Raw genomic sequence first — 12695 nt, forward strand, 5'->3', positions numbered from 1 at the left:
TTTTCTTCATTACAATGTCTATGTTGGGATTTAAAGTAGGAGATGAGAATTGGAAGACCCCTAACATTCATTATCTTAGTGGTAAGAATGAATATTCACATATCTCCCTCACAACTTTATATCATCAAATCTTTATCGTATTTTAATATAAATCTAGAAATAATTTACTTTTTCTATTATTTTTATCAGAGTATTCTTGTGATTATTGTATTGCTACGTAATTTACAGGTCTCATATTTGTGCCCCCATAAAAGTGATTTATAAAAGCTTATTATTAGGCCAAATATTTCACTTATTTTTAAGAATAATAATAAGAATAATATATACAAATCTATAAATAATCCAAATTTCTTATTTCTATAGTAATGAAAGGAAAATACAAAGATATTTATTATTTCTAAGTCAAATAGTAAAATTGGAAGCCACTTGGCTTCTCTTTCCCTCCCAAACCCGCACGCGGTGAGTGGGGCTCTACGGGAAACCGCCTTTAAATAGCCCTCAGCCGGTCAGCCTCTGCCTCCCATCTCTGGTGTTCGTCGTCGTCGTCGTCGTCGGGGAAAGGGAAGATGGCGAAGCTGGGAGACGCCTTGACGGAGGTGCTGATACCCCTCGCGGCGGTGATCGGCATCGGCTTCGCGGTGCTGCAGTGGATCCTGGTGTCCCGAATCAGGCTCTCGAGCGGGCCGGTGGAGAAGAACGGGCGGCCCGAGAACCTCGTGGGGGGGGAGCCGGAGGAGGACGAGGAGGAGGGCGTCGATGGCCCGGCCTCCGTCACCAAGTGCGCGGAGATCCAGAGCGCCATCTCCATTGGTGGGTGTGCTTCCTCTTCTCTTTGGTGCCCTTTCCTTCAAAAAAGCTTCCGCTTTCGACTGCAAGTTGTGATTTTTCTGTGGTTCTCTATCTACATGTATAGATTAAGCTCGCTTTTCTGGTGATCACTCTGAACTCTGATTGTTTTTAGTCTGATATTGCGTGGAATGGTTGATCATGCGAAGATTATGGTGCTCAATTTGATTGATTTGGCCTTCTGCGGATGTCTACGAACTTAGTCTTTCTCTTCCTCTTAATCTTTCTGTTCTTCTTGAGCTTTCTGTTCCTCTTAATCTTTCTGTTCTTCTGGATCCTTTACCATTTAGTACTCCCTCTCATCGTTTGCCGTTTCTCATCTGTATTTAGCATCATTAAATATTTGTATTGCATAATCATAAAATTGTTTTTCTGATTCTGAGGAGGAAAAAAAGCTTCCCTTTTTGTTATCTTCTTCAGTTTATCTCTGCTCTGATACTATGTGTTACGATGACATCAATCTGCTGAATCTCAACAACATAGCTCGAACTACAGTGATAGATCCATTTAGCCTCATACAATCACATTTTGAAGATACATATGTGCATACCTTTTTGATAGATCAGTGCAACAAAAGATATTTGTGCTATCATTTCTTTTTCTTGTTAGAGTTAAAATAAGAATTTGAACAGTATCTGGAATACTTTGATTTGGCACATTACCATCCTTTATGTTGATTTCATCAGCAATAGGAGGGTCATCTGGTTATGCAGAGAATGCTTGCTGATATTTTTCTTCCACCAGTCTGCAGGTAAAAAGTCCAAATGCTGAGAACAAATCCTTTTCTTGTCTTTGATGATTATTTGTAATTTCTGGATTTCTCTTCAAGCTTAATGCAAGTATCTCCTTTTTTGTGAAAATTGAATTCGCTTTTGAATGATTCGGCCGATATCTCCAACATCTGTGGGAATTCTCTGCTGGATTTCTCTCTTATTAGTAAATATCTCTTTCTCCTTTTCATTATCAGAGAAGATTTATGTATGGTTCTCCATTGCGCATGATTAAGATCTTCACAGAAGCTTTTGGCAGTAAACTGCTACCACATATATGTACATAGATTGTCTCTGACATATAGCTAGTGACACTGTTCTTTCAGGGGCCACATCATTCCTCATCACCGAGTACAAGTATCTTGCAGTTTTCATGGTGATCTTTGGTGTGATCATCTTTCTCTTCCTTGGATCAGTAAAAGGCTTCAGCAAAGACAGCCAACCGTGCACCTACAGCAAGGACAGAATGTGCAAGCCGGCCGTGGCAAATGCTGCTTTCAGCACGCTGGCTTTCCTGCTCGGCTCGCTCACCTCCGTTCTCTCTGGTTTTCTTGGCATGAAGATTGCAACCTATGCTAACGCCAGAACAACTGTGGAAGCAAGAAAAGGTGTTGGAAGAGCTTTCATCGCGGCTTTCAGGTCTGGTGCTGTCATGGGCTTCCTTCTTGCTGCCAATGGCCTACTTGTTCTGTACATATCCATCAATTTGTTCAAGATATACTACGGAGATGATTGGGAAGGTCTGTACGAGTCCATCACAGGTTATGGCCTCGGTGGTTCCTCGATGGCGCTCTTTGGCAGAGTTGGAGGTGGTATATACACCAAAGCCGCCGACGTCGGTGCTGATCTCGTCGGCAAAGTCGAAAGAAACATACCTGAAGATGACCCACGCAACCCGGCGGTAATCTCCTACACCGACATCATGCGTCAAATATGTCTTCCTCGGCCTAAATTTGGTGCAGTTTTGATCGGTTTCTCTGCGAAAAGTGCAGGTGATCGCTGACAACGTCGGAGACAATGTTGGAGATATCGCCGGAATGGGCTCGGACTTGTTCGGATCATACGCTGAATCTTCCTGTGCTGCGTTGTTCGTGGGCTCGATCTCTTCGTTTGGCATCGACCATAACTTCTCGGCCATGTCTTATCCTCTGTTGATAAGTTCCATGGGGATCATCGTTTGCTTGTTCACCACCTTGGTTGCCACTGACTTCTTCGAGATCAAAAGCGTCAAACAGATCGAACCTTCCTTGAAGTGGCAACTAGTGATCTCCACAGTCCTCATGACCGGGGGAATCGCCATCGTCAGCTTTGTTGCCCTGCCACCCAAATTCACTCTCTTCAACTTCGGAGAGGACAAGACCGTCAAGAACTGGTAAGCTTCTTTGTGGATTCTCATTATGTCTGTCCGAGCTCGAGAGCTCAACCGTGCACTACTGTTCTTACATGATGACAGGCACCTCTTCTTCTGTGTTTCCGTCGGGTTATGGGCGGGGCTCATCATCGGCTACGTCACCGAGTACTTCACGAGTAACGCCTACAGGTGAGGAGCCATTTCACCATGGCCATCACCCATGACACCATGCTTCGCACTAAAGCTCGTCGAACCTTTGCAGGCCAGTTCAAGCTGTTGCAGATTCCTGTAGAACGGGTGCAGCCACTAATGTCATCTTTGGACTGGCTCTCGGATACAAATCAGTCATCGTTCCAATATTTGCCATAGCTATAGCCATTTACGTCAGCTTCAGCCTGGCTTCCATGTACGGGATTGCTGTCGCAGCTCTGGGAATGCTTAGTACGATAGCCACCGGCCTCTCCATCGATGCGTACGGACCCATAAGCGACAACGCCGGTGGGATCGCCGAGATGGCCGGAATGAGTCGCAAGATCCGCGAAAGGACTGATGCTTTGGACTCTGCAGGCAACACCACCGCTGCCATCGGCAAGGTTCTTCTTTTACACCAGGAATAGTAGGAAACAGAGTGTTGATGCTCTTCCTTTGTTTGACATCGCTGATGTTTGCGCATCAGGGTTTCGCTATTGGATCGGCAGCTCTGGTCTCCCTTGCCTTGTTTGGAGCCTTCGTGAGCAGAGCAGGCATCGACTTCGTCAACGTGCTGTCTCCCAAGGTTTTCATCGGATTGATGGTGGGAGCCATGCTTCCGTACTGGTTCTCTGCCATGACCATGAGGAGCGTCGGCAGCGCGGCGCTGAAGATGGTGGAGGAGGTCCGGCGGCAATTCAACACCATTCCTGGCCTCATGGAAGGCACCACGAAGCCGGACTACGCGACCTGCGTCAAGATCTCCACGGACGCGTCGCTGAGGAAGATGATCCCGCCGGGCGCTCTCGTCATGCTCACCCCCCTGATCGCCGGCACGTTCTTTGGGGTGGAAACTCTCGCCGGGGTCCTCGCCGGTGCGCTGGTTTCCGGCGTGCAGGTATGGTGCCAAGATCGTCTTCTTCTTCTTCTTCTTCTTGCCTGTTGCAGCTGCCATGTCGCATTCCCAACGGTGTTCCCATCCATGTAGGTCGCTATCTCAGCTTCCAACACTGGTGGTGCATGGGACAACGCAAAGAAGTACATAGAGGTAGATCGATCTTGAATCTCCCATTGCAATCTGTTCTTGTGTTTGATGCGTGGGCTCGATGACAGGCAGGTGTTTCCGAGCACGCCAAGACACTGGGTCCCAAGGGGTCGGACCCGCACAAGGCCGCGGTGGTCGGTGACACCATAGGGGACCCGCTGAAGGACACGTCGGGGCCCTCCCTCAACATCTTGGTGAAGCTCATGGCGGTGGAGTCGCTGGTGCTCGCTCCCTTCTTTGCCGCCCATGGCGGACTGCTCTTCAAGTGGTTCCGGTAAAAGAACGCGTGCATGGGTTGGTGGCAAACGAGGAGGAGAGCTTGCTGTGTTCCATTAAAGGCTTCGAGAACAGGAGGACTCCTGTGGCAATCGCCTTCTCTTTCTTTCTCTCGCTGTCGTTGGTGTTGTTGTGGTCTTTTACGTTGAACCCGAATCAATACAATGCTAATAGCATTGACGGCTTCACTTTTTAATTATCTTGTTTTTTCTTCTTCTGTGTTTAATTCTAAATAAAAATATATTTATGTCAGACGTAAATCCTGATTTAAAATATAATAATATATTAAATTTGGATAAAGATTCAACTCCGATAAAGATAAAAGCTCATCATTTTATATTATTTAGATTAGGGAATTAACCAATTCTCGTTTAGTATAACACAGAAGACAATCACAAACTACTTTCTTATAGGAAGATAATAATCCTAAACTTTATCACTTCTTTTATGACAATGACGGTGAAGGTAATTCTAAACTCTCTTCTTTTTTTTAATGATAATAATATCACAAACTTTCTTCTCGAAGTATAAAAATATATCCTAAATAAAAAATAAATAAAGGACTTAATGAAATACTTAAACCCGAACTTTGGTTACTAAATTGAGCATTGAAGAGACTAGATCGGGAAACCTTTTTGTATATCGATCTTAGTGTATGTGGTGCTTCGTGAGTTTGACATCTTAGATCCACCTTAGAGTCACTTTGGAGTCATCTTGGATCCACCTTAGATCTATCTAGGAAAAATCTCAAATATACCTTAGTAGAACGATATTTTCTTCTTGGAGGCATATAAAATATTTTTACATACATAGATCTAGATCACGTTAGGCTGACCAAGACGTCAACAAAATTTTTTTCTAAGAGACTCTTCTCCCATTATAATTGTTCGTGATTTTAGATTTTATGATCTATTTTGAATCCACATTGAAGCTATCTTGAATGTATTTTAGAAATACAATATTTTCTTCTCAGAGACATCTCGAATATTTTTTAGTACACGGGTCTAAACCATATCGAGCCGACCAAGATGTAAACAATATTTTTTCCTAACATACTCTACTTTCATTATCGTTATTCGTAATTTTATAATTTTTAATAGAAATAAAAATAAGAGAAGATAAATAAAAATGATCATAGAAAAAAAAAGTTCGTGAAGTTGGTCGTGTTGTCCGTTTTATACAGCGAAACGAAACGATGCGCGGACGGGTCGATCCCTCACCAAACACCCCAACTGCACAAATGACCGCTATAAATATGCCATTTAATTGCCGTGCGACAATGACCTTCTTCGTTCCTCCAATTCCAAGCTGTTTCCTCTCTCCCTCTTCCTCATTGCTGTAGGTAGGGTTTCGCTTCGTCCCATCGAGGGGATTCCAGGCGGATTCCGGCGAGATCGTTCGTTGATTCGATCGATCCGGTCGTCCATCTCGTCGGACCCCCGCCCGCCGCGATGTTCCTGGTGGATTGGTTCTACGGGGTCCTTGCTTCCTTGGGCCTGTGGCAGAAGGAGGCCAAGATCTTGTTCTTGGGGCTTGACAATGCCGGAAAGACCACGCTGCTTCATATGCTCAAGGAGGAGGTCCCCCCTCGTTATTGTTCTCCTTTGTTGGGTTTCCTTTTGGGTGCTTCATCTGTCTGGCTTATTTTGGTTGTTGGATATGTTTGTTTGAATGCAGAGACTAGTTCAGCACCAGCCGACTCAGTATCCGACATCGGAGGAGCTGAGCATCGGGAAGATCAAGTTCAAGGCCTTTGATTTGGGGGGCCATCAGATCGCACGACGTGTCTGGAAGGATTACTACGCAAAGGTCTGCTATTTTTCTGCGACCTGCTTGTTAGAATTGGTCTTCTTGATCATGATTGTGTTCTAATTTCACATATCTTTTATATTCAGCTCCTTAAATTGTTTGGCAACCGTGTTCAGTTAATAGGCAATTGACTCTTTTCCAATTAGATTAGATCAAGTTTAAAACCAAAACCAAGTGGTTAATCCTTATTAATCTAGTTAACATACCCAATTAGTCTCCTAAGTGCTGATTAACATGAAAATGCCATCCAATGGATGGCATCAGCCTATGTTCCAACAACCAGTGCTGGGATCTAATTTACAGAGTCATATATGACTTGTAGTAGCCATCTTTGGGGCTATTGGAATATCACTGGTTTGCAGGGCTTCCAGATCTGGTCTGCTCATCAATGCCAGGAAGCAAGAATAATCAGCATATTCACAGACGAATGCCATAAAACTTGGACTCTAGTACTGCTCTGCACGCTAATAGTCACCTTCAGTTTAGAGAATACATGAATCATCATCAAAGGGCTTCTTCATTCATTACGGGTTGTATCTTGTGGACTTAGTTTACTTTGAACTAAGCAACCCTCTTATAGGTGTCTCCTACCTGTTCTACTTGGTGTGGCACTTCATATAATTGGTTGTTGCATTCTTCGGTTATTCTCTTTCCTTGTTGTCTATGAACGTATATCTTGAGTATTAAAATAGTGTTATCAGAAATGGACCATTCCAGTCGGTGACATCAGAAAGCCAGGATCCAGATTGTGCAACTCATCTCATTGTGCCCATTGCTCATTGTTGCTGTAAAAAAAAATAAAATTATCATAGGGTTGCTATTTGGTTTACTTCATTGCAGATAGACTTCAAGAATGTCATATATATGACCTTCATGAATGATCTCAAGTGAACCATGGTCAAACATAGCAATCCAACTAAGGCTATTCCCTCATACAATGTAACCAGAAAAGTCTTGTACCATGTTCGGTGACCCAAAAAACAACCATGTTGATTATGTACCTAAGACAAAATGGTGAAAACTAGACCAAACTGCTCGTTCATTTCTCTTCGACAATGCTAATCCATAACATCTCTTTACCAATGCCCATTAGCTTTGTCTTTGCACATCCATTTGGGATACAACAATCTAGATCAGTATTACTGAAAAAGAATGAGGGAAGACATTCAAGGAGGAGCGAATGTCAAGAAGAGAAAGAAAAAAAGAGCAAGAGGAGAAAGGAAGGAAGAAAGAAGAAAGAAGAAAGACAAAAAAGCAAAAAGATGAAAGGACAATTTTGTCTTTTTAATATTTTTTTTCTTTTTCTAAACCTGTGATGTAACCATTTACCCACTGATTTAACAGGAACTAAACACTCAGGGCTTGGTTGGGTCGACTTTGCTGACACTAGGAAAAAATATATTTACGCTTGATGTCCCAAATCCAAAACATCAAAATTTTGTCGTCGTGTATCAATTTGCCAATCTATTGAATCCAACTAAACATGCTGCTTGCATTTCATTTCTATTGTAGCTAATACTACAAAAAAAGGGCAGCTCAGTGAGAGAGGCTTGCACCAACTGGAACTGTAGGATAGAACCTCACCACTGCATCCCTATTGTCGGCATTGCAGCCATTATTAAATTACTGAACTATTACAGACCTCGTTCCCTGTTGTGTTTGTCAGTAACTCTAGCTAACTTCCTTTTTGACAGTTATACAAAATATTTACTGGTGGTAAGAGTGTGAAAAATTTTGTAAACTTTCCAAGAAATCGTTCATTGTTTATCTAAACTGATATAGCTTTGGGCTATTATTCACTGATATATTACATGCTACATTTCTTCTTATGATCTTGATTAAATTAGTCAGTGCATGCTTTCTAGATTTTGTGACATTGTATCCCTCTGTATAGTAGATGTGATCTTTTACTCTTTTAATATGCTGGGTATGGCTACTGTCTAAATAGGTGGATGCGGTGGTATACCTAGTGGACGCATACGACAAGGAGAGGTTTGCAGAGTCAAAGAAGGAACTAGATGCACTTTTGTCTGATGATGCCCTTGCCAATGTCCCATTCCTCATTTTGGGGAACAAGATTGACATCCCATATGCAGCATCGGAGGATGAGTTGCGCTACCATCTGGGTCTGAACAACTTCACAACCGGCAAGGGCAATGTGAATCTTAACGACTCCAATGTCCGTCCCCTTGAGGTCTTCATGTGCAGTATTGTGCGTAAGATGGGCTATGGTGATGGCTTCAAGTGGCTTTCGCAATACATTAAGTAGGGGTGAGCCTTTGGTGCCATCTAGCCTAAACTCAAAAACTTTTGCTAAACCATGGTCCTTGGTCGTTGTTTGCGTGATGGACGACACATTGTGATTTCTCATTGGGCCTAGACTCGACTCTTCTTTTTTGGACCATGGAAACCATGCTTGTAGTGTCAACATCTGGTTTGAGTTTGGAAGGATCGAGGCCGTGCTGCTTCCATCCAGATATTTATTTGTTTCACATAGTAAGTACTCATAGAAACAGGAATTAGTGGTTTCAGTTGTTTTCTGCTTCCATCCAATCATTTATTTGTTTCACACAGGATTTAGAAAAGCAGGATTCATGTTTCACAGAGCACATCGTTTTTCATATGGCATGATCTTGTACTCGCTGTCCGAGCTTGTGATTCATGGTGATATATCATAGAACTGTCGTGCCGAATTGCTACATCTCTTGGTGACACAAAAGAATTCGAAGGTTCATGAATGGGTCCTCTGTTCCTTCCTCATTAGACTTGCCTACTTCAGGAAACTAATATTTGGAATTGGTGCTGCTCCGTATTTTTGTTCCGATTTGATCCTTGGCGCTGTCGAATTTGGCCGTCAAAGAATGGATGCAGTTGCCCACCGTGTCTGAGATGATAAACAAAGTTGATGGCATCCATATATGTTTCCTAGCATCGACTTACGATTGATCATGAACGAAGGACGCTGAGCTCGTGACTGTTTCCTCTCCGCAGGTTTACTATATATGTTTTGGTCAATGAGGTTTGACTTCTTCGTTTACCATATATGTTCTGCTTCCCTGCTCTGTTTTGCTTGTCTAGCTGCCATCCATCTCATGTTGGGAGTCGCCGTTGTTAGAACATTATTAATCGATCTAAAAAATTCATGCATGACATAATGATTCACCCAATTACAACTTTCCATCAGCTCGAATCTCAACAACTCGTCTGCGAGTGTCGAAAAGTCAAAATTGATCGTTAAACGTTCCTCTTCGAATTATTATTGGCAATCGTGCCACAAATATTCCTCGAAGCTACAATATACGATACATCGCACAATCACCAATAGATTCAAGTGTGACTTGTCAGCACACCATCTAAAAGATTACTTGCCGTTGGTCATTATTTTCTATATTCTTTTAATACAATGGACCAGGAGAGAAACAAAATACCTATAATGCCCTCAATTTCCAGAAGCAAGACGGCATAATCCCATGCATCACAGGGGTATGATTGGAAAAGAAGGTATTAACCTCACACGTTCCCACCTACCTCTCGGATGCATCGGCCTACCTCCGTTGATTCGTCGAGAACTTCTCCGGGCGACACTTACCGTCGTCGTCGTTTTCTTCTTCCTCAGCCACCCACGCGCTCGCCCACCGAAACCTTAACCTTAGATTTCTCTCCCTCTCTCTCGCGTTCTCGCCCGGCGCTCCGATGGCGTGGTCGACCCGGTTCCTCACGGCGGTAGCGTTCCTCGCGGTCGGCGTCGTCTTCGCGCCGGACGTCCTCGGATCGGGGCCGGAATCCCCCGCGGCCGCCGTCTCCGCCGCCAAGCTGTGCCACCTCCTCGCCTTCGCCACCGCCTGGGGTGCTGCCCTCTGGGTCACCTTCATCGGCGGCATCATCATGTTCAAGTAACCCCTATTCTCCCCCCCAAACATCCCAACTTTGATAATCGTTGCTATCGTCGTACTAGAATCGATTCAGGCATAGAGGTAAAGGTTCATTTGCTAGTGATAGCTAGAATTTCGCATGAGTGTAGAAATCTTGCAGATATTTGCCGAGGCATCAATTCGGCAATCTCCAGCGCAAGATGTTCCCGGCGTACTTCATGGTGGTGTCCGTGTGCGCGGCGGTTTCGGTGGCAGCGTTTGCCTACCTCCATCCGTGGAGGTCAGCCTCATCCATCGAAAGGTATCAGCTTGGGTTTCTGCTCTCTGCGCTCGGCTTCGACCTTTCCAACCTCCTCGTCTTCACGCCAATGACCATCGAGGTGATTCAGTCAACTCATCCAAGATCTTGAAATCTATAGGCTCAATTAGAAATCCATAATTGTTGTGTTCTTTATCATAGATTCATAGTAGTAAGAAAAGATACTATAGCTATTACTTTTGACCAGTAATATTGCTCTTAGTATAGCTCAATGTTATCATTGATTCTCCTCTACATACAGAGGAGGTAAGACTGCATACGTTGATCCTTTCCGAACCAACGCAAGTCTCATGAATTGGGTTCATCCCTTTTATGTAGCTCTTCTTGTGATATGACGATCATGAGAAAGTTTAAGACATCGTGTTATGGGTTTCTTATTTTAACTGCTTAGATCACCTTAAAATGTATTATTAGCTAAAAATGTCCTAACTGTTAAAATTGTGATTGGATTCGAAAAGGTAAATCTTTGAACTTGTACAAGTTTATTTGGCAAATTTCTATAGCTTGGTGTTAGAACCCTTGCAGATTCTAAACTTGGGGTTGATCTCTTTAGGGGATCGGCCTTCTTGGAACTCTATAGGGGTTCCTCCCTCCAAGTTGTTGCTCAAAGGCTGCAGAAAAGATTCATCTATTGCTTATGAAAAGAGGAGGAATACATGACTATTTATAGGGCTTCTAAACCCTAACTCCTAATATGACTCCTACTCAAGACTCCTACTTCTAACCAACTCCTAATAGGACTCATACTCAAGACTCCTATTCCTTTACAACTCCTTATTCTTCTCTAAAAAACAACCTCCTAACCCTAGTCGACCTTTTCACCTCTTTAATAGGGGTCGGCTTAGGTAGGTTTTACATAAATGTCCCTCTCAATTAGGACTCTCCTAGCTAGAGTCCTAACACTTGGGTTATATATTATGTTTGTTTAGCAAGTTCTTATATAGGAGAAAAAGTTCCATTGCATCCTCGTCTCTTTTCCTTCAAAATTTTGAAGGAGGTCAAAAGGACAAAAAATTCATATGTTGATCGTTTCATGAGTCTGCATAACCCCCAGTATCTTCCCTAATTCTATTAAACCTCCATGGAGTTGACCATGAATGGCTAGATCTTCTGGGAGTTAATATAAAGAAATATGAATTTTCGAGGGGGATATAAGCAAATACTTCTTTTAAGACTATTCATGCAAAAGTCAACTTAGGGGCATATATGTAGAATACTAAATATGTTTGGATAGTATACTAGCAAAAATACACGTAAAGACCCATACTTATAGTGGATATACAAGCAAAAATACTTTCTTATATTAGAACATGTCTCTTTTATAGTATGTGATTCAATCATTTTGTTGTGATCCATAAAAACCTGAATCTTGTCCGTACTTATGTGGAGTCGAGTTGGGATTTGGGTTTATGTTCAAGTATTTCGAGAGTGCAAACTATTTGTGAAGAATCAGTAGAGTACTTGACAAGTTTAAACATCACTCTGCACCTCCTCAGAGAATTTTGGCATAGTCCAAAATATTTTGTAATTGATGTCTCATTTTGTCGGATGTAAAGTTACTCTACATTTCATGAAGGATTTAGTGTTGCGAATCGGTCGACTATTTATGCTAGAAACAACAAAGATTTCTTGCTAATTGGTTAACTTTTTGTTTGTTCTGATGCAAACAGGCTTGTATCTTCTCATTATAGTTAGAAAGGGCTAACTTTCTTTGCAAAAAACTATATAACTAGAGAAATTGTGATGCTCATAAAAAAAAGTTAATTATCTTTTTTACTCTTTGCATCTTCGTATTGGAGCAGATGATGAAGAAGAGGCACAAGATCGAGAGAGACCTGAACATTGGCCAGGAAGTTGGAGGGGCAAAGAATAAGGAAGCCGCAAAGACCAACCCGCAACTCGCTGCGATGAACAAGAAATTCGGTATGATCCATGGCTTGTCTTCGCTTGCCAACATCACGGCATTCGGCAGCCTCGCGATGCATTCGTGGTATCTAGCAGGGAAGCTTCACTTCTGAACGAAGGCAACACTGATGCCGTCTGAGAGTTTCTCATATCTGCTCACCCATGTTGTTTAGATGGTCTTGAATTATGTAAGTGTGGAGATTTCTTTTACCTTCTAATGGTTTAGACACTTATTCGGCAGTGTGTCGATGATGACCACTATTATAATGGATTGAAAGAAGACTATTGTTGTGTTCGCCTTGGAGTTGTTGTA

At 42.7% G+C, this 12695-nt stretch overlaps 3 protein-coding genes across 3 annotated transcripts; all 3 read left to right on the top strand.

Moving 5' to 3' along the window:
* The first annotated feature begins 512 nt into the window (after nucleotides 1-512).
* On the top strand, nucleotides 513-4673 carry LOC135645202 (pyrophosphate-energized vacuolar membrane proton pump 1-like). Its single transcript, XM_065163363.1, has 8 exons — nucleotides 513-810; nucleotides 1943-2517; nucleotides 2609-2988; nucleotides 3070-3156; nucleotides 3230-3560; nucleotides 3644-4054; nucleotides 4145-4204; nucleotides 4270-4673. The coding sequence occupies exons 1-8, from the start codon at nucleotides 567-569 to the stop codon at nucleotides 4477-4479; spliced, it is 2298 nt and encodes a 765-aa protein (XP_065019435.1). The 5' UTR covers nucleotides 513-566; the 3' UTR covers nucleotides 4480-4673.
* Nucleotides 4674-5694: 1021 nt separating this feature from the next.
* LOC135644435 (GTP-binding protein SAR1A-like) lies at nucleotides 5695-8817 on the top strand. The gene is made up of 3 exons (XM_065161987.1): nucleotides 5695-6057; nucleotides 6155-6286; nucleotides 8235-8817. The coding sequence occupies exons 1-3, from the start codon at nucleotides 5929-5931 to the stop codon at nucleotides 8553-8555; spliced, it is 582 nt and encodes a 193-aa protein (XP_065018059.1). The 5' UTR covers nucleotides 5695-5928; the 3' UTR covers nucleotides 8556-8817.
* Nucleotides 8818-9808: 991 nt separating this feature from the next.
* Nucleotides 9809-12677, top strand: LOC103993688 (uncharacterized). The gene is made up of 3 exons (XM_009413845.3): nucleotides 9809-10179; nucleotides 10319-10538; nucleotides 12280-12677. Exons 1-3 carry the CDS (start codon nucleotides 9980-9982, stop codon nucleotides 12493-12495), a joined length of 636 nt encoding a protein of 211 aa, XP_009412120.1. The 5' UTR covers nucleotides 9809-9979; the 3' UTR covers nucleotides 12496-12677.
* Nucleotides 12678-12695: the final 18 nt, after the last annotated feature.

The sequence above is a fragment of the Musa acuminata genome, chromosome BXJ3-8 (genome assembly GCF_036884655.1).
Source record: "Musa acuminata AAA Group cultivar baxijiao chromosome BXJ3-8, Cavendish_Baxijiao_AAA, whole genome shotgun sequence".
NCBI lineage: Eukaryota > Viridiplantae > Streptophyta > Magnoliopsida > Zingiberales > Musaceae > Musa > Musa acuminata.